Source organism: Artibeus jamaicensis, unplaced genomic scaffold (assembly GCF_021234435.1).
Source record: "Artibeus jamaicensis isolate MK-2021 breed Jamaican fruit bat unplaced genomic scaffold, CSHL_Jam_final contig_685, whole genome shotgun sequence".
In the NCBI taxonomy this organism is placed as follows: Eukaryota; Metazoa; Chordata; class Mammalia; order Chiroptera; family Phyllostomidae; genus Artibeus; species Artibeus jamaicensis.
The window spans coordinates 24,632,478-24,653,699 of NW_026521924.1; the positions used below are offsets into that span (position 1 = coordinate 24,632,478).

At 47.6% G+C, this 21,222-nt stretch overlaps 1 protein-coding gene across 5 annotated transcripts in view; it reads left to right on the forward strand.

Annotated features, from left to right (window-relative positions):
- The window catches only part of TOX2 (TOX high mobility group box family member 2), a 107,406-nt gene that overhangs the window by 60,950 nt on the left and 25,234 nt on the right, over nt 1-21,222 (forward strand). For 4 of the 5 annotated variants that reach the window (XM_037164493.2, XM_037164495.2, XM_037164494.2 and 1 more), the window contains one exon: nt 12,815-13,060. The exons of the other annotated variant lie outside the window; for it this stretch is intronic. In XM_037164493.2, coding sequence (XP_037020388.2) covers nt 12,815-13,060 — 246 coding nt within the window. The remainder of the gene's footprint in view (nt 1-12,814; nt 13,061-21,222) is intronic. 5 annotated transcript variants of the gene reach the window in all.

Genomic DNA, 21,222 nt, shown 5'->3' on the forward strand with positions numbered 1-21,222 from the left:
CTCGATCCCTCCAGCTAGACTCGGAGTGGGAATCCTGGCTCGATCCCTCCAGCTAACTGAGTGGGAACCTGCTCCCCTCCAGCTACTCGGAGGGGAATCCTCCCCTCCTCTCGTGGGAATCCTGGCTCTATCCCTTTCTCGCCGTGCGGCTGTCAGCAACTTTCATGTCTTAGTGCATCTGTTTCTTCCCCCATGAAGTGGATATCACAATAGCACCTGCCTCATAGAGCGGCTGTAAAGATTGATGAATCCATGTTGAAACGTACATAAGGCAGGGGTGTCCCTAGCACAGGGAAAGCGCTATATAAATCCTCAGTGTTGTTGTCATTGTTGGAACGAAGCTGCACAGAAGCAGGGCAGCACAAGCCCGGCTCTCGGAGGGGATGGGTAAACCTTAGGGACGCGGGGCGTCTGGGTTGCCATCTCCTGATGGAACTTCCCGGGCCATGTTGATCAGGTCGTGGGGTCCAGGCTGTAGGAGGAGGCCTAGCTCCATTCATCTCAGAGCAGGCTCCGAGTCCTGGGCCCAGCCCTCGGTGCTGCCACCTGGGAAGGCAAGTGTGGTGGGGCGGCAGTCCTGGGGGCTGCAGTGGGCTCCCTGTGCCTTGTGTCAGGCGGTGTCACAGGATCTGGCCCAGGAGGCCTCAGTTGCCAGACAGACGCCAGCATCCCACTCTGAAGGCAGCAAGCCTTGGAAGGGTCTGAGCTGGGAGGTGAGCCTGGAGCAGCGCCAACCGGGGGAACCCCCGCCCAGCCCGGACCCCCGTGCACTCACAGAAGCTGGTCTCTGAGAACTTCAGCGCCTTTGTCCCCAGGCAGCTGGCTTGGCATATTTTTAGGCAATGCTACTTTTATCATTTTCAAAAGGTGGAAATGCAAAAGAAAAAAAAGCTGCAAATAGGCATAATTTTTGTCCCAGAAGCTATTTTAACACGGAAACAACTGGAGAGCCTACTCATCACTTTAAAATGCTTTTAAAATCACTGCTGCCTCATGTCTGGCTGTTTACCTGAAAACCAGTGGCACGGGCCACTGGTGATAAATCAAAAATCCCTTGGTCCAGCTCCCTCTTCTCCCAGGTGGTGGAACTGAGGCCCAGAGAGTGGCAGTGACTTTCCCAACGTCACACAGCCTGCCAGGGGCAGAGCTGGGATGCCAGCTTTCACGGGGAGATGATTTCCATGAGGAGGACAGGGAACCGGGAGACCCTCAGGGGTCAAGTTAGAATTTTTTCCATACCGAACAGCATCTCTGAGGGGAAGCCTGCTTCATCCCTTCACTGACTTCTTAGAGCTTCCTGGGAAGGTGGCGCAAAGCCCACCTGGCCCTGTGCTGCAGCAGCCATCAGTAAACTCACCTGTGCACTGGTTCACTCAAAAATACTTACTGTGCACCCACTGTGTGCTGGGCAGTGCTCTGGAGGCTGGGGACAAAACCTGTATTCCTATTGATTTGTGTATTATTTCATTTAACAAATGTTTACTGAGGGCCCGTTCTGTACCCGGCACTGTCTTTGGCCCTTGGGATAATCAGTGACTGAACAGTGAATATATTCTAGTGAGGAGAACAGGCAATAAGTGTACTTTTAAAAGCAAATATATTACATGTTAGATGATAAAAGTTCTATGGAGAAGGAAAACCACCCTTAGGGCAGGGATCAGCAAACTATGGCCCATAGGCCAAGTCTGGCCCTCTACTTGTTGTTTGTAAATAAAGCTTTATTGGAACACAGCGACACTTGCTAGTTTAAATAACGTTTATGGCTACATTCATGCTACAAGGCAGACACTGTAGGTCACAAAGCCAAAAAGATTTATTATTCGGATCTTTGCAGGAAAAAGTTTGCTGACCTCTCCTCTAGGACATCTGAGGGAAAGTGTCGGAGAGGCAGTTGAAAATGTGAGCTTCGTTGTCTGTAAAACGGAGCCCTGCCTGGTGCTCAGGCCACCCCCTCCCTCAAATGCTGTGGCCCCAGGTTACCCCGGCCTTGTTCCGTCAGTTCTGCAGGGATTGCTTCTTCCTGAAGAAGGAAACCCATCACCAATCACTCGTTTTTCTGGACTTCCCCCTTCCATGGTGTATCGGCCAGAAAGCTGCCTGAACCTTAAAATGACTCCAATTCTTTTCTGAGCAAGAAAACACGGGGCTTATCATGTTTGTCCCAGATACAGTTTTAGTAAACAAAACTCGTGTCTAAAGGGACTGTCTGGCCTTGTCCCGTTAGGGTGCCTCTTTCTGCCCTGATCCAAGGCTGTCAGGGCCTCTCAGCACCGGGAGGGTGGAACACACCCTCCTCCATCCCTCTTGCCACAGCTGGGAGGTTCTGCCCGTAAATAAAGGCTTCACAAGGTATTACATTCCCCACCCCCTCCAGCACCCATATGTAATTTTTAACAGTATGGCGTTTTCACTCCTGTTTCATTCATGTAGGTTATGGACTTTCTTTTTTTTTTTTGTAAAGAAGCATTTTGTAGTCCAGGAAAATGATAGCCCAACGAGAAGGCGTAATCGTACTGATTTTCAGAGTGCGGCAGGACTCCCGCGCTGACGCGTGGCGAGACGTGAATCAGAAAGATTCTATTAAACATCTCTGGGGCGGGTGACACGGGGGCATTATCCGAGATGATTCATTTGACTTGGTCATCATGGATACAGACAAGCCCGACAAAATTGCATTTCATTCCCCACGGAATTCGTAAAATCACTGCGCCCATAGTAAGTCGCAGCGCTGGGTGCCCTGCGCCAGGGAGTGGGGTTTCAGGTTTGGATAAGGTACCCTGGTCCTTGTTTTGAAACAGAGTCAGGGAACGCTGAATTGAAGGAGGGCTTTTTCACTGAGTCGTTCTCACAGGGCGTGGGTAGGATGGTAGGGGGGCCATAGCATTTATTGCCCAAACCAGCCTGATTTGGGAGCACTATTAAAAACGGCAGTGGGGGAAAACTGGGACAACTGTAATAGAATAGCAATAAAAAAATCAAGCCCTTGCTGGTGTGGTTCAGTGGATTGAGTGTTGGCTTGTGATCCAAAAGGTCACTGGTTCAATTCCCAGTCAGAGCACATGTCTGGGTTGTGGGCCAGGTCCCCAGTTGGGGGCATGTGAGAGGCAACCAGTTGATGTTTCTTTCACACATAGATGTATCTCTCCCTCTCTTTCTCCCTCCCTCCCCTCTCTCTAAAAATAAGTAAATAAAATCTAAAAAACAAATAAATAAAAACATATCATTGGGTGAGAATTTTTTTTAAAAGAGATAATAAAAAAGAATAAAGTGCCTGAGTTCTAGGGCAGGCCATAAAAAACTCACTTAAAACAAATGCTTTCACAAATTAACAGTAAAGAAACTCAAGATTGAGATGAACTCATTGTTTAAAATAAAAAGCTGTAAAATAATCACTATATTTTCCAAAGCATCCCCAAAATGTGAGTGCATTTAAATATTTTTATTAAAAATATTCCAAATATTTTTAAATTAATATTATCCTTTTTCACCTAGTCTAGAACTAGAAGAAAATGTTAATGAAATGTTCTCTACTCATTATTTGTCAAGAAAAAAATTGCCCAGGATAAGAGGTGAAAAACCAGGACTGTCCCGGGCTGACCAGGACTGACAGGTGTGAACAGTGGTAGAAGGTCTCTGGGCTTCAGATGGTCAGGGCTGCTGTCCCTGTTTTCCCGCCTCTTCCTGCTGAGGCCCCCTACCCATCAGGCTACTGTCTCGGGTGGGACCCTTTAGATGCCTTCAGCTGGCCGCCTTCCTTCCAGGTCAGCTGCCCCCCAGCTGCTCCCCTGTCCTTGCTTGACAACCCAGGGACCTGCAGGTTGCGTGGGCTCTCCCTCCCTCCTCCCTCCCCCTGCCTACCCCTCTTTCTCTCGGTCTCTTCATTTCTAGCCACTCCAGTTATCCTCCCACCTTCCAAAACCTTCCAGCGACAAGTGCCCTCCTAAGCCTCTCGGCTCTGGGGACACAGATTGGCTTCTCCTGACAGCTCTTTGTCACCAGGCTTTGCCAGGGACTGCAGTGCCTCTTCCCCCTTTGCACTGAGCTCAGAGTCCCAACAAGCTGGGCCCCTGGGGCCTTCTCACTTGGCTTGAAGGTGGGGGGCCAGGATGGGAGAAAAGTCTAATCTCCCTGCTCTAGTTCCCTGTCAGTGAATCTTCTGCCTCCCCCCACCCCCCCACCCCCCGCCATGCTGGGGCGGGTGATGTCTGCTCGGCTCGTAGTGGCAACCATTACTGGGGATAAGGTAGGAACCATGGACTCACTAATGGTACATTTCCCCCAAAGATATGATAATCATTCATTTGTAAATACTCAATGACACAGGTCTGAACTATTGTGTATGGAGAAAAAAGCAAAACAAAACAAAAAAACCCAGAAAACAAACAAACAAAAACGGACAGAAATACAACAAGAAGAAATTGATAAAACCACAGTCGTGGAGGAAATTTTTAACATGCCTCTCTCAGAAACCAATGGATCAAGCAGAAAAAGGAAACCAAGTCATTTAGAAGATTTAAAACAACCGAATTTAGCTGGAAATAATAAACATGTATGCAAACTAGGCTGTACTCTGTTACAAAGCAATTGTCAATGGCTTTTAAAGAAGCATTATATTTCTCATTCCTTTTAAATACCTACTTTTCTTCTCTTCTTAGCGGTTTACTGTTTTGCTAGACTTTTCACAAAAAAAACAACTCTTCCTTATATTATCTAAAATGTGTTTTCTGTTTTATTACTCTTTCTTCTACTGACTTTTGGTTTATTTTTCTTATTCTATTTCCAGCTTCTTGAGTGCTAAGCTCATTTATTTTGTATTTCTTGTCTCCTAAGTAACATGTTTAGGTGAAAATCTGTGCATTTCCCATTAGCCACCTCTCACAGGTTTGGCCAGGCCTTGGTTCCCTTGTCTGTAGTTTCAGCTGTGATTCCCTCTTCAACCCAAAAGTTATTCGGGAGATTGCTCTTGGAGCTCCTAAGTCTTTAGAGATGTCTGCCTCCACTCTTTTCTGTTCCTTCCATTCTCTACCTTCTTTGCTTTTTTGTTAAAAAACTAGGCTTGTACATTTAGATTCTAGAGTGTGGTCCCCATGGTTTCAACCTTTTGAAAGGTTTGAGAAGATCTATGTGTCTAGATCATATTCTTGTGTTTTAAGTGTTCCATGCACATTTGAAAATAACGTGTATTCTTTATATATTGGGACAAAGCAAGAAGGTAGATCGTGTTATTCAGCTCTTCCATCCTTACTCATTTTTATCTTTTATTTGTCCATTTTTGCAGAGATATGTTAGTGTCTTGTGTTTATGGTTTTGTTAAATTCTAATAGTTTTTTACATTTTATATGTCTGTGGGTTATCAGTCTACAGAAAAATTATGCCTGTCAATTCTTCTTAATGAATTTTATCATTTATCAAAATAAGCAGTCCTCTTGGTCTCTTTAATGCTTTTATGCCATGAAATATACTTAATTTGTTATTAAATTTTCCAATTTTGGTTTCTATTTGCCTGATAGATTTACTAATTTTTAACCTTTTGTGTCATTTTATTTTTAGGCATTACTATTATAAGTGTCATATGCTGGATTCATTTATTTTAATAATAAATATTAATTTTTGTCTTGTAAAAGGGAATTAAAATTATTAATGTTTTGTGGTCAATAGTATTTAGTATTAGTACTCTCATTTTATGGAGGTTATTATTTTGCTTCATAGCTCATTCCTGTTCTTTTCCGATTTTTCTTAGTTGATTGGGTTCTATTTTTTTGTTCCTCCAATGGTGTGTAATTTCTGCTTTTCCTTAAAATTTTAATAAATAGCTAATTTAAAAAATCAGCAAAGTTTCAGGATGTAAGATCAATGCACAAAAATCAGTTGTATTACCATACACTAGCAGCGAATAATCCCAAAAGGAAACTAAGAAAACAATCCCATGTACATCATAGCATCTGAAAGAATAAAATATATCAGAATAAATGTGACCAACAAAGTAAAAGACTTGAACGCTGAAAACCACAACACGTTGCTAAAATAAATTAAAGAAGACCTAAATAAATGGAAAGACATCCCGTGTTTGTTGATTGAAAAACCTACTGTTGGTAAGCTGGTGATACTACCCAAGTGATCTACAGATTCAATGCAATTCCTACCAAATTTCCACCAGCCTTTGGGGGCAGAAATGGAATAGCTGGTGCTCAAACTCATATGAAATTGAAAGGGGCCCTGAATAGTCACAACAATCTCGGAAAAAAAGAGCAAAGTTGGATGGCCCACACTTTGGAATTTCTGCAGAGCTATGGTACTCCAAACAGTGTGGTATGTGCATAAGGAAAGACACACAGAGCGATGGAACAGAATTAACAGTCCAGAAATAAATCCCTGCATCTGGGGCCAATTGATTTTCAACCAGGGTGCCGCAACCATCAAATAGGAAAAGAACAGTCTCTTTATCACATCAGTGGTGCTGGCCCAACTGGACAGCCACAGGCAAAATAATGAAGCTGGACTCTACCTCATGCCACAGTCAAAAATGAATTCAAACTGTGTCCATGACCTAAGTCTCAGGGCTAAAATCATAAAATTCTTAGAAGAAAACATAGCGGTAATTCCTCATGACCTTGGATTTGGTTATGGATTTCAATATGGCATCAAAAGCATGAACAAGGAAAGAAAAAAAAACAAGTGAACTGGACTTTGGTGCATTAAAGGACATTATCAAAAGTCCAAAGTCAATCTACAGGATGGGAGAAATGTATTTGCAAATTCTGCATCTTATAAGGGTCAAGTAGCTCTAATATATAAAGAACTCTTATAATACAACAACAAAAAGACAAACAACCCAATTTAAAAATGGGCAAAAGTCTTAAATATATATTTCTCCCAAGAAAATATGCAGATAGATGGCCAAGACACACAGGGAAAGATACTCAACATTATTAGTCATAAGGGAAATAGAGCTCAAAGCTACAATAAGCTGCCACCTCATACCCACTAGGATGGCTAAAATGAAAACAGTGAAATATAAGTGTTGGCTGAGAATGTGGAGCAATTGGAACCCTCACGCATTGCTGGTGGGAACATAAAAAGTTAGATGGTTCTTCCTGAAGTTAAACATTCAGCTGCAGTGCCACACGGCAAGTCCACTCCTCCTTATACACCCAAAATAATTTGTTTGGGCTGAAATGAATATATGTATATACTCATTCAAAGCAGCTCTATTCACCATAGCCGAAAGACGGAAAGATCTCAGATGTCCACGAGTGGGTGAATGGAAAAACAAATGTGGTGTCTGCGTACAGTGGAATATTACTTCACCATAAGAAGGAATGAAGTTCTGGTGCATGTCACAGCGTGGATGAGCCTTGAAAGCATTGTGCTCTGTGAACGAAGCTGGACACAAAAGGGCACATGTTGTATGGTTCCATATAAGACCCAGAGCAGGTGACTTCACAGAAACAGAATGCAGATGGGTGGTTCCCAGGGGCTGGAGGAGCCGGGGGAATAGGGAGAAATTGCTTCAAGGGTGAAGGGCTTCCTTTTGGGGAAAGGAAATGTTTTGGGATTAGAGAGAGGTGATTGATGATCGTAAAACATTACGAATGTGCTAAAATGCCACCGAAGTGATCATTTTCAAATGGGAAATTTTATTTTATGCAAATTGCACCTTAGTAAGTTTTAAGAAGTTATAACAAATGTATTTAAACTTACCTTTTCCTTGCAATGTAAATAACTGATCAGTATCTGTAATTCCCTCCATTCACAAAGGTACTCCTAGCAGAAATCCTCTAGATTCTTAGCTCGTGATCGTTATTAAATTTATAATCCTACATGTCTTCTGTTTTAGGAATCCTTATAAAATTGTCACATTAAATCCTGCGGTCACCTTAGGAAAAGCTTTTTTGAATTAATATAAATTGTAGTGGGTGTTCAGCTCACCACCTCTAGAAATCCCTTGGGTTTGCTCTTTATACTTGAAGTTGAAGTTTTGTGTATTTGTTTCAGAAAGGATTATTCAAAAGAATTTATATATATTTTACTGCCTATGGTTGACTTTTCAATTCCTTTGTCTTTCTTTTTGTGGTAAGCGTATGAATTTATTCTGATAATCCCATGGAATATAAGCTTATCTCTGCAACAGGCTTCTGGTCCATTGGCTGTTCTCAGAATTCTTCCTCTCCACTCCTTCCTCAAGGAACAGGGTGAGGGCTCCCATTTACTCCCCTGACTTGAGGGGTCATTGCCTTCAATATTTTATTAACACCCTTCCCCGTAGGAATTCCAGGAGAAGGCGTACCCTCCTCTGACCCACAGGGAAAGCCTGAGGCCATTTGAACCTGTCCAGCATTCTTCCCTTCCTGGGCTGGTGCAGGAAAAGCCTTCTTCTGGATTCCCAGCCACGATGCTTTGCTCTGAATTCCCATCCCTTAGTTGATTTGGAAAGAGAAGCACAAAAGGAGGAACTGAGGATCGAGGTGATTCTGGCAGCCTCATAACCCGTGTCTGGCGTGGAGCTCTACCTCCTGGCTGGTTGGTAACCACCCGGCTCCTGGCTCTGCCATTTGCCTCCATGCCTCCCCCCCCCCCAACTCACTCCCCACAAAGGACAGTCCGCTATGGGGTTCCTTGCCCCGGTTCCACGAAAGGAGGAAGGCTGGACTGAATTAATCTGTGCCTTACCCTTGGGTCAGAGTCAAAATTAAGCCCTCTCCTAGAATGGGGGCTCTTCATGGGCTCCCGGTCCATTCATTGTCCTGCCACTATTTCTTCTCACGTTTGGAAAGTAGATCATTTGTTTGTTCATTTGTTCGTTCATTCATTTATTCATTCATTCATTCATTCAACAAATACTATTTGAGCTCTCGTTACATGCCAGGAGGAAACTGGAGATAATAGCAGTGAACAAACCATATGGCAGTCTCCTCCTTTGTGGAGCAGGCATTCTAGTGGTGTGAGAAGGGCAATAATCAATAAACACAATAAATAGATTAAATATATTGGATGTTAGAAGATGACAGTTGATTAAAAGGAAGCAATAGAGCGTGGCAGATGGTTTGCGATTTTAAATTGAGCAGTGAGCATAGACATCGGTGGAAAGGAGACGTTTAAGACCTGAGGGGGCGAAGGAGTGAGCTCTGTGGCTATTTGAGGGAAGTGTGTTCTAGAGAGAGGGAACAGCCAGTGCAAAGGCTCGGAGGCAGAAGCATGCCTAGTTTGCCAGAGCAGCCCGAACAAGGAGAACAGTAGGAAGTGATGGGAGGGAAGTGAAAGGCATAGAAGTGGAACGGGGGGACTGGACCCTGTGGCCATTCTGAAGACCCTGCTCTTACTCTGAGTGAGAAGGGGACCACTGGAGGGTGGCGAGCATAGGAGGGACACGGTCTTACATTTTAACAGGACTTATTCCAGCCCCTGAGTGAAAATAGACCTTAGCAAGGGTCGGGCAGGGACACCAGCCAGGAGATTACTGCAGTCATCCCGCATAAAGAAGATGATGGCTTGGACCAGAGTGGTCACATCTTGTATTTATTCTGATGATGGAGCTGATAGGATTTCCTGGCGGAATTGGTGTAGGATGTGAGAGGAAGAAGGGAGTCCGGCAAAGCTGCAAGGAGTGTGGCCTGAGTGACCAGAAGACTGGACTTGTCATTCGTTGAGGAAGAGAGGACCATGGGTGGACAAGGTCTCGGTGGGACACGAGACCCACCGAAGTCTGAGATGTCCATTAACATCCGAGCAGCGGAGTCAGGCAGCAGTGGGCCATTGAGCCTGCAGCTCAGTGGAGAGGTTCGGGCTGCAGATGTGAGCTGGGGAGTCGGCAGCACAGGGGTGGGACTGAAAGCCACAGAGATCACGGAGGAGAGAGTGTGTTTGGGGGAGAGGCTTGGAGTCCGAGCTCTGACACGTTCTCATTCATGGGGGGGTGGGGAGGGGGCGGGGGTGGAGAATGGGAACCACACAGGACGTGGAGGGGAAATAGCCTGCGGTTTAGGAGGACCAACAAGCGTGGTGTCCCAGAAGCCAGTGGAGAAGTCTGTTCCCAGGAGGAGGGCGGTGGCCAACTCTGTCGAACGCTGCTGAGAAGGTCAAGGTGGTCAGGTGAGGACTGAGGTCTGACCGTTGGATGAGTAACGGGCAGAGGTGATTGGCAACCTTGCCACGCAGCTTTGGTGGAAGAGGGGGAGAAGATGTGATTGGAGTGGGTTTGTGAGGAAGTGGGTGCAAAGCAGCAGGCAACTCTTCCAGAAGTTTTCCTGTAAGGTTTTGCTGCCAGTTTTAGCTTCTAGAACTCCTACAACTTGGCGTCTCTTTCCACATTCTCACAAGGACGCTGGTGCTAGAGAGCAAGTTTGGCACCTGTGAGTGCCCTGCCTCTTACTCAGGGAAAGTGAGAAATCAGAACCTTGAAGGGGCCTCTGACCTAATGTGGGCAAATGCTGGATTCAGAGTCACGAGACCTGGGTTTGAACCCCACCCATGACTTACTAGCTGTGTGACGCCTTTACTCTCTAAGCTTCGTCTACGTTGGCTGAGAAAATGGAGAGAAGAGTCACAACTCTGCAGAATTCATACAGATTAAATGGACAATGTGTGTGGAAAAGCAGGGTGTAGGGCTTGGCACACAGTTGGTGCTTAGTATGAGGCAGTAGCAGGATGGGTTGGTATTCAGATGTCACGCATTTAGGATTTGATTGCATTCAAAGGAGGCATGTACATGTTTGCACGTTTAGTTATTTTTAAGTATGCTAATTGCCTCTTTAAATGAATTGTCACAATTGTGTTATTCTAATATTTTGATACACCATATGTTTATATTTGCAAAAGGCTTCTGGCTGATTGGGCCGGTTCCAACGTGTTGAGGTTTGGGTTTTTAAGTGAAAGGAATGTGCAGTCGTTCAATGCTCCCTGGGCACACGCTATGTGCCAGCACCTGTTCCGGGGGCTGGTGGGCCAAGAGGAAGGTGGCGGTTGACAGACGTGGACAACAGGTCACTTAGGGACATGCGATCTGTCAGGGGGCGTAGCTGTGGAAACACGTGGGTGAGGTCTAAACCTAAAGCCTGCGCACCACCCCATTCCACGTGCTCAGTCAGTGCCTTCTCACTGAGCACCTACCACATGCCAGGCACTGATGACAACACAGCCTTAACCTCCGCCCCCAGGGGGCCTGGGGTCTGGGGAAGGGACACAGCAGAAGGTAAGCAAAGAATCAGAAATAATTGCAGGAGGCCGTGCTACTAGGGGAAGCACACACAGGGCTGTGGAGGGGGAGTGAGAGAAGGGAGTCCTGTTGCGGGATGGGCAGGGGCGGGGGGCAGCTTCCTGGGACTCTGCCTTCTGAGTTACATGACGCCGGTGGCTGGGTCCCAACTTAGGAACATCAGACCCAGCCCATCTCCGTGGTCAGCTGAAGACAGACACCCCCACTGTGGTGCACAGACCTGTGTGGTGAGGAGTCGGGGAAAACACGTGAGGATATTGAGTACGTGAGCTGCTGTTCCCTCGCTCCGTGTCCTTGGGAAAGTTCCTTAACATCCCTGAGACCCCGGGCAGGGACAACAACAACGGCAATAGCGGCCAACACCGAGGGCGCTGGCTGTGCGCCAGCGTCCGAGCAATTTGCACGCGTTGACTCATTTGCTCTTTACAGCAGTTCTGTACTATGTACTGCTATTACCTTTTTTTTCCCATATGAAGAAACAGGCACAGAGAGGTTAAGTGATGTGGCCAAAGTCACACAGCTAGTACACAGAAGAGCCAGAATTCAAACCCAGGCTCTGTGGCTCGGCCTTCAGCACCATACTGCCGCCTGGACAGCAGGGGCAGGCCCGCCTGCCTCCAGGGCGGTGGAGGAGGTTGAGATGCCGAGGTGCACACTTACGGCATCTGCCCTAGGACCTGGCTCATTCATCCATTCAGTCCATTGGTTTTGAGTTCTTACTTCGTGCCAGGTTCTAGGAAACAGGACATATAGGGGAGTCCTGGCAGGACTCACATTAAAGCATTAAGCTAATAATTATACAAGAAGTTAGTTGGCTACAAGGTCCATGACTGCTTTTAAGGAGACCCTGGGAGGGTACAGCGGGATCGACCTACTCTAGGGCGTATCAGAGAAGACATTTAAACCAAACATTGCTGAGGGATGAGTAAGGATGAGAGCATGTGGGGCAGAGAATTCCAGCAGAGGAAATGCTCATCACTTCTGTTCAACGTTGTAGCTGAGCATCTTGGTCAGAACAGTGAGGTGGGAAAAATGAACTAATGAGGAAGCTCCTAGCCTGTGCTTCCGGGGGGATGTCTGTACCACTTACCAGATAAGGAAGACCAGGAGAGGAGCCAGTGGGCCAGGCGTAGGGAACACTAAAAGAAAGTTGTCCAGCTGCCCCGGAAAACCACTAGGCAGGGAGGCAGGATACCTGAGCTCTAGTCCCAGTTTTTCTACTAACTCGGGATGGGCCACTTTCCTCTTGGCTCCGAGCAGTTCTCCCATCTGCAAGATGGCTGGGTGTGGGGTGATGGATTCATGGTGGGCCACACTGGCCAGATCTGGCGGCAGAGAACAGGTGATCGGGAGCTGGCCACTTTATGAGAGAGCAGGTGTTTGTTTGCAGACCCTCTGGTAGGAGGAAGCTCCCAGTTGGGGGTGGGACAGGAGTCGGGTCACAGGGCCATCTCGACCGCCTGCCTGCAGGGGGATCACCCCCTCTCTCCTTCGTCAAGCTTCTGTTATCACTGTTGGTGTCGTGTTGTGGCTGCTGTCTGTCCGCATGTCCTGCAGTTGTGAGACCCTGCCCCTTGACAGCATGCCCTCTTGCTGTTTTAGACCTACAACAGCCAGAGCGAGAACAACGAGGACTATGAAATCCCCCCGATAACACCTCCCAACCTGCCAGAACCATCCCTCCTGCACCTGGGGGACCACGAAGCCGGCTACCACTCATTGTGCCACAGCCTCGCACCCAACGGCCTGCTCCCCGCCTACTCCTACCAGGCCATGGACCTCCCGGCCATCATGGTGTCCAACATGCTGGCCCAGGACAGCCACCTGCTGTCGGGCCAGCTGCCCACGGTGAGTTCCCGTCACCCGCCATGGTTCCCGCCAGTCCCAGCAGGGAATGGGGTTGGAAGGGAAGCAGAATGTTAATGCCTGGATGAGGACCCTCTGCGTGACCGCAGGGTCTGGGCTCAGCTGGTTACGTGCATGGGGGGCTGCAGAATACGGGGGTGGGCATGGAGGGACGTCCACGCCTTCCCACTGCTTGCTTTGGCACTCTATCCTATCTCGGTGTCATTTGGTTTAGTGTCATTTTTTAATAGTCTAATCTCATCTGAGTTTTTATGTTTAACAGCTTTATTGGGGATCTAATTCATAGGCTGTACAATTCACCCATTTAAAGTGCAATTCAGTAGCTTTTAGTATATTCCCAGAGTTGTGTGACCATCAACACAATCCATTTTAGAATCTTTTGTCACCCGAAAAGCGAAACCTGTAGCCACCCCCCCGCATATAACCCCTGGGCTTGGGCAACCACTATCTACTTTCTGTCTCGATATATTTGCCTATTCTGGACATTTCACATAAATAGAACCATGTTATTTAAAAAATCCTGCCTCTTGTTTCCGCTGGCGGGGAGAGGGTGATTCCTGAGTGACAGTTTGCAGGCCAGGTAGAAACTGGGCAGACAGACAAGGGCAGGGAAGGACCTTCTAGGCTGGGAAAGAGCGTGTGCAAAAGCAGGAGGGAGGAGGGCGCATGTCACACTGGGGGAACCTCATGTGGTTTATTCCTTTTCATTGGGCTGGAGGAAAAGGCCCTGGAGCCAAGGAGGGAGAGAGGAGGTAAAACAGTTCCCAGAGCCTGGATCATAAGGGACCTGAATCCCATGCTAAAAAAATTATATGATCTTTTTTTTAGCATAATGGCTGATTTGAACAATCAAGACCTACAGAAAACCAGTAGAGCATTTTTTGTATAATAGAAAAGGCTCCTTAAAGGATTTCTAGTACTTCTCCTGAATAACTATGATTTATTTTTGCTTTTTTCTTCATAGTTAATATCATATACTAGTCTCAACTCTTGAGTTCATTCTTAAGTGACAGGAACCAAACTCAAACTAGCTTAAGCAAAAAAAGACAGAAGTCTCCAAGGGTGGACAAAGGGCGTCAGGCATGGCTGGATCCAGGAAGTCCAGTGATGTCATTAGGACCCAATCCCATCTTTATTTCCATGCAGCAGGAGGGAGAGATGGCTGTCTTCCCCAGCATCTCTGGTGGGCAGTAGTTTGCTTTTCCAGGAGGGACTGTGATGAAGTGTGGCTGGACCAGTCACTGTGTCCAGGAGGACTCAGTCCTCAATTCTGTTAGCTGGGGTCACCAACACACCTGTGACAGGGAGGGAGGTGCTGCTTCATTGATGTCCCACGAGGCTCACGTGGTATTGGGTGGGTCACATTTATCTCTGCAGGCGTTGCTCAGAGTCCACAGCCCAGTTTGTAGGCTGTGGACTATCTAGCAGACGGTTGGGACTTCAGGCAGACAGTTAGTATTCTAACAATGTCGATTGCATTTTATTTATTTATTGTTTACTCTACTTACTACCAAATTTCCTTACTTAGAAAGGAAATCTGTATACCCAATGTATTTTTTTTGTGAGCTACATCACAACTTTTTTTTTTGACTCTAGGTGAGAAATAAAAGGAGAGAAGGAAGGAGGGAGGGAGGGAGCCAACTCCAGATCCACATTCTATAATGTTCGGGGTCTGGCTAAAGAGCTCCATGGAAATGGATGCTCCGTTCCTTGAGGAGCAGTTTTCTTCGGGCCCATCAATAATGCAGGGCCCGCGCTCCCTCTTCTCTGTCTAGGAGAACTAAAGATAGCACAGCCGTACGGTTTTCATTCCACTTTGCCGGAGTGCTTGCCCCTTAGCTGCTTGCCCCCCAATTCCCTAACAAAAGCTTCCGCCCACCAGACTATCCCAGTTTGAGCCAGGGCAGGGCTGTGAATGCAGGGTGAGCGTGGCTGTGGCTCCCGGCTGCAGTGTCACGGGCCTTTGGCGCTGGGGACTGGTGGCGGCCAGGTGGAGTGGCGGTGCGTGTGTGGACCGTGGCTTCCCACAGACCTGCCTTAGGCCTTGGCTCCCCTCCTGAACTTCAGTTCCCTTGTCTCCGAAGCACCGCGGTCCTGCCCTCCAGTTTGCCGTGAAATGTATCTGAGATAGTATATGTGAAGTCTTCACGAATGCCTGGCACTGAGTAACAATTCTCAGTATTAGTAATAAAACGAATTCCCACTGTGACCAAATGGCAGTGCTTTCCCGTCATTTAACTGAAGGGACAGGCAGCAGAAGCTCCCAGGTACTTCTGTGGGGCCACCTGGTTGTAATAGCTCTGATCATTACAAAGGATGCTCTCTGTTTATCAAGGATGACCCCCGATTTCTCCGCCCAGGAAATGCTTTTGTTGGGCTCGGTCCAAATAGGCACTTGGCAGTCATTTTCCAGATTTCTTTAAAATGAGCTCATGTTAAAGATGCTGCGCAAATTCAGATTGCTTTAATTCTTCCATTAGGCAGAGTTTTCAAGGGCCCATTGAGCTTTATATTCCCTTGTTATGTAATGAAAGATAAGCCACAACACTTTATCCAGGGAAGGGCTGCCGGGCCCATTAGGAAGCCATGTAAGAACAGGGCCACCCATCCGGACGGTCTGGTGAAGAGAGAGCAGCAAGGCGCCGTGAAGACACCTGTATACAATCTCCCGAGCTGCAGGGCACAGGTGTGTGCAGGGATGTGCGCGCTCCGCGGGTGATGCTGGAATCTGTGCCCCGGCCTGTCAGGAATCGAGCCCCGTGCAGAGGGCTTCACAGGTGTTTTCTCACATAGTCCTGCCCAAAAGAGTGAGGCAGGGATCCCTGTAAGGAGGAGAAGGGGGCTCAGAGCACGTAGGCGACTGTATTCATTTTCCTGTGGCTGCTCAGACAGATTGCCACACACTCGATGGCTTAAAACAGCCAGAAGTGGACTCGCAGTTCTGGAGGCTAGAGGCTGAGATCCGCACCACCGGGCCCAGGTCAGAGTGTCGGGAGGGGTGAGCTTCTTTCGGAAGCTCTGCTGAGGGTCCGTCCCTTGCTGCTTCTAGCTTCGAGAGGCTTGTGGCTGCATTATTCTAACCTGTCTTCACAGGGCTGTCACCTTCTCTTCCGTCAGTGAGACCTCCCTCTGTCTTTCTCTCTTTTTGTTTTTTATCCTCACCCGAGAATATGTTTCACTGATATTAGAGGGAGAAGGAAGGAGGGAAAGAGAGAATGAGAGAGAGAGAGAAAAAAAATATTGGTGTGAGAAACTTCGATCGGTTTCTTCCCTATCTTTCCTTCCCATCTGGGGATCGAACCTGCAACCTAGGTATATTCTCTGACTGGGAATTGAACCCACAAGATCCTGGTGTATGAGACAACACGCCAATCAACTGAGCCACCCAACCAGGGCTCTTTCTGCCTTTCTTATAAGGATCCATTTTTCTTATATGAGTGCTTGTGATGGCATTAAGAACAATTCAGGATAATCTCCTTGTTTCAAGAGCCTTAACTCTCCAACAAAGCGACATTTCCCCCTCAATACAGTGACATTTACAGCTCCAGGGGTCAGGACGTGATGTTTTTAAGGAGCCGTTTTTCAACTTACCTGAGATCAGCCGTGCAGCAGGCTTTATTGAGCAGCTACTAGAGACCAGGTGTTGTTCTGAGCCCTGGATCTACGAGATGCCCTTTAAGAACCCCTCATGCATGCAAGCAGAGAGACAGGTGAAAACTCCGTTTCTGAAAATGTAGTAAATGATCGGATAAGATCAATGTATGGAGCTATGTGCACCCAGAAGAGGCACCTTTAGGAAATGATGGCCTGACATATAGTAGGTTCTAGAAGTGCTTTATAAATGAATGAATATCACACAACTACTAAGTAAAAAAGAAATTCAAGTCCAGCTCCGCCCCCTACCATACGCCCCCTACCATACACCTCTCAATTTTACCAGGTGCTTGAGGGCAGAGCAGCTGGGCTGCAGGGCCAAAGCGGGCACAGAGGGTGCCCTGCTGGCCAGGATGCCACAGTGTTTGCATGGAGTGAGATGCGTTAGAATATTGTCCCTGGAGAGGAGGGTGAGGCCAAGGCGTTCGACAGCCATCTGGTTAATGCATTAATGCCAAGCCCCTGGGGCTCTGATCCCAGAAGCTGGTGATCCCTCGGGGTCCCCTGCCCTGACCCTCGTGGCCTCCTGACATGCGTGGGAGTTGGCCCTTCGGTTTTAGAGGTGTGGCTGCTGGCAGGAATGCTGTGTGGTAGTGGAATCGGGTCCCTTTACAAAATTAAATATGCTTAAGGCTTCTCCCTCGACTTCAGTGTCTTAACTGATTAAACATTCATTTCCAAGACAAAAAGAGTCAATTTAGTATGAAAGATATATTTTGCTGGTTTAATTTAAAGCGCTGCACCTCCATCTGACCCCTATTTTCATAACTCAATAATTTTATCCTGTGTTGATTGTCTCATTTTGAGAGAGATATTGTATGTATAAATCAGCTTCTAAAATACCCAAAGAAACTAGAAGAGTGGAATTTATTAAGCAGCGTCTGGTAAGTCTGAAATCATTTATTTTGGAGCCGTCCTTGGAAAATGTTTGAGCTTATGGTCCTGGTTTACCCAGGAGAGGAATTATCCTGGGAAGGGACAAAGCTCGATGCTCCCTGACAAGTTCCCCAGGGAACATGCAGGTTCAGTGAGACCGGAGAAGCTCTGGGGAGAGCCCCGGGCCGGTAGAGACAGGGCCTGATGAGGAATGAATCCTGGCAAAGGTCTCCCTGCCCCGGCCACTGATTCTGGTGGTTCCCGAAATAAGGATCTCACTCGGTGGGGCCCAGTGGGGCCCTGAAGCTGTGTGGTCCTGTCCTTGGCCTTAGTTAGTACAGGGGGAGCACATAGCTGTCCCTCTCAAACATTCTCCTCCAGCTTTGACTCTTGTCCACTTTCTTTAGGACCTTAGACAAATCACATCTCTCCCAGCCTCCATTTTCCCATCTAGGGAATGGGGCTTGGGATTACGACTTTGGCGAATTTACCAATAGGAAAATGGGAATGATGGTGTCGTCAGCTGTGACGCACTGGACAAGCGTGTGAATCTGAGGTCGCATAAACCCTGCACTGTCTTCCCTGCACATGCCTGTGGTGTGGGCGCTCAAATCTTACTAACTTGGATCAAGACCCTGAGTGCTCGATTGGTACTTTCAGACCCTCTGTGCTGGGTTCCCGTCCGAGAGCATCTGCCAGGACTGGTCCTCTAGAGAGGGCAAGGGGCCATGGACCAGGGACTCCCACGCCATGTGAAGGGTCTTTGCGGGCTGGTTGCCGGTTGGGGAGAGGGCTGGGCAGTGCCTTAGGTGTCATTGCACCCCTTGCTTTAGAGATGGTCCCCATGAGAGAGCCTGCAGCCCTGGGTTAGGGCTCGGCGCCCAAGGCCAGGGCTCAGTGACCCAGCCCGTGTACTGATTCTGGAGCTTTTTAATAGCCCCTAAAACCTCGGCCCTTCTATTCTTGTTTTCTGTTTGGTGGAGCTGGGTTCCACCTCCAATCTCCTCTCCTCCTCCTCTTCCCTGCCCGGCCTCAGCTCTCTTGCCCCCCAGAGACTCAGTCTCCCCCTGATTCTCACAGTGGAGATGCAGGGGAATCCTCTTTCAAATCTGAGGAAAGGGACCACTGACCCCCACCCCTTGGGGGTGGTAGAGGTCCCCCAGCCAACCAAGTCATTTTATTGCTCTTACTGCATAATTATTTGTTTTTTAAATGATGGTATCAGTTAGTTATTGCTGCATAATAAACCACCTCAACACTAAGTGGCTTGAAGCAAACCATGCACTTTGGCTGTTTCTTGTGAGTCTGTGGGCCAACAAGGCAGCTGTTTTCCACTGGGCGGGCTTGGCTGACTTCTGGAGTCGGCTTGCAGCTCGGCTGGGGCTGCAAGGCCGAGGCTGACCCTGTTCGCATCTGGGCGGTTGACCCCGTGCAAGCCGTGGGCAGCGGGGGTGACTTGGCCACAGGTCTGTCATCACATGGTGGCCCGGCCTTGTTCACCTGGCTGTGGTCACAGGATTTCCAAGAGCATCAGGAAAGGACAGGCCCCAGTGTGCAAGCCCTTTGCAAACCCCTACCTGCTACTGTCACATTGGCCGAGTCACATGCCCAAGCCCAGATTCAGGGGGCAGTGACACAGTCCCCAGCTATTGAAGGGAGATGTGGAAGAGGCGCACTGCAGAGGGCATGGCAGGGAAGGCAGGGCTGGTGGCCGTATCTGTAATCCATTGTGGCAACATTTTGCTGTTTTTGCATGTTTTTGTTTTCTTGATGCATAGTATCCCCTGGTAGTTAGGCACATGGGCTCTAGGGTTAGACTGACCTCAGTCCAAACCCAGGTCCACCATTTGTTACCCTCCACCTCGTGGCTCAGAGCAAGGGGTTCATCCCACCTGAGCCTCTGTTTCTTCATCTGGAAAATGGAAGTGCTATGATTGCCTCATAGGAACTTGGGAAGATTCAATGATCAGATAGAGGAAAAGTACTCAGCCCAGTGCCGGGCACACAGTAGGTATTCAATACATGTAAGCTACTCTATCTGTTAATTGGTTCATTTTACCGATAGGGTTTGGGCGGCTTCAGCCTCATAGCTCCGTTTGTCCAATCTGACCCACTGGGGTGGCCTTTCCGGGCGGTGGTCAGGCTGGCTTTGCAATGGGGGCCGGTCCACGGCCAGGGGGCAGAGGTGGGCCAGGCACCGAGGTGCTGGAGCTGGGGAAGGGGCCCCTTCTGGGGGACTGGTGTGAGGGCGTGGCAATTACTCCAGGATCTCAGTCAGGGCTCGAAGCTTGAGAACAGCAGCAAAGTGACAGTCCCACTGCTTGTAAGGGAGAGACAGTCCCTAACCCAACTCTTCCCGGTGCATGACTGAAGGGCAGGCTCCATCTTGGTAAAAGCAGGGGGTCCACAGGAAACTTCCAGTGTGGGCTTCTCCCAGGTGCCATGATTTTCTCATTTCCCTCTGGGGTTGAGACTGGGGGGGTGCTTATGCCCCAGCTGGGCCTTTGAGGGTCCTAAATGGGGGTAGCCAGAGGCCTGGAGGTCTCTTCATATCCAGCGGAGTCCGGCTGAAAGCCCCTCCCCCTGGCCCATTTTTCAGAGGCAGTAAGCGAAAGAAATACGTCTTTTTACATTTTATAAAACTCAGAAAAATGGCTTTAAACAGCTTTTGCTCCCCTGCTATAATTATTTATTTTCAAACACTCCTTCAGGGGACTGCTCCGTTTTCTTACCCTACACCCCTCTTCTCATAAATGAACCATCACTTCAATAAATCATTATGAAAACAGAGACTAACACCAGCTCTGAAAGGTTGAAAGATTTATGTAACACATTTATGTTTCCCATTTTCTCATTCTGGTACTCGGCTGCAAAAGCTAAGCTAATAAAAGCTGCTATTAATATTTCTTGTTGCCTAGCAACCCCAGAGCGGGAGTAATAGCTTCAGCTAGAAAAATAGATGACCGATAAGGAAAAATTCAATTCTTTTATTATCTCAGGGGGAAATGGCCTTTTACTGGAACATTATGATGTACGAGTGTGAAGTTGAACACAAAAGGGTTTTTTGTGTGTGTTTGTTTTCTATTTTTAATGAACATTATTTTACCTCCACTAACTCTTTTAGGGGCTCTTTTGTTTTCTTTTGCACGCCGCCCCGTTACCCCATCCCTCATGCTTAATTTAGCAGCTATAGTAGTTAAGAACCTGTCAGCATTTTTTTTTTTTTAGTTTAAAAATGGTTTTTGCAAAGGTTTAGAACTCGGTCATAAAAATTCACTCCCTGTTAAAACTCAAGCCAGAGATAAGGCAGCACACAGGCTGAACAGCCTTACATGTGCCGAGAGATAAGACTCATGGTTTTCACTAAGAGAAAGGTCGAAAAAGAACAAAATGTGTCCTTTGGAACTCTGGGATGCTGTCTCTTTTGAGAACTATTTGCTCTGAAGTTTGAAGTGTGTTCAAAGGGGGAAGAAAGAGGGTGTGGACATTGATTGAGCTCCTGCTGTGTACAGACTTGGTACCACTGTCTCCTTTCAACCACCGTCCGCTGTAGGCACCGTTATTATCCCCATTTTTCAGATGCAGAAACTGAGGCTTAGGCCAAGGAATCTTCC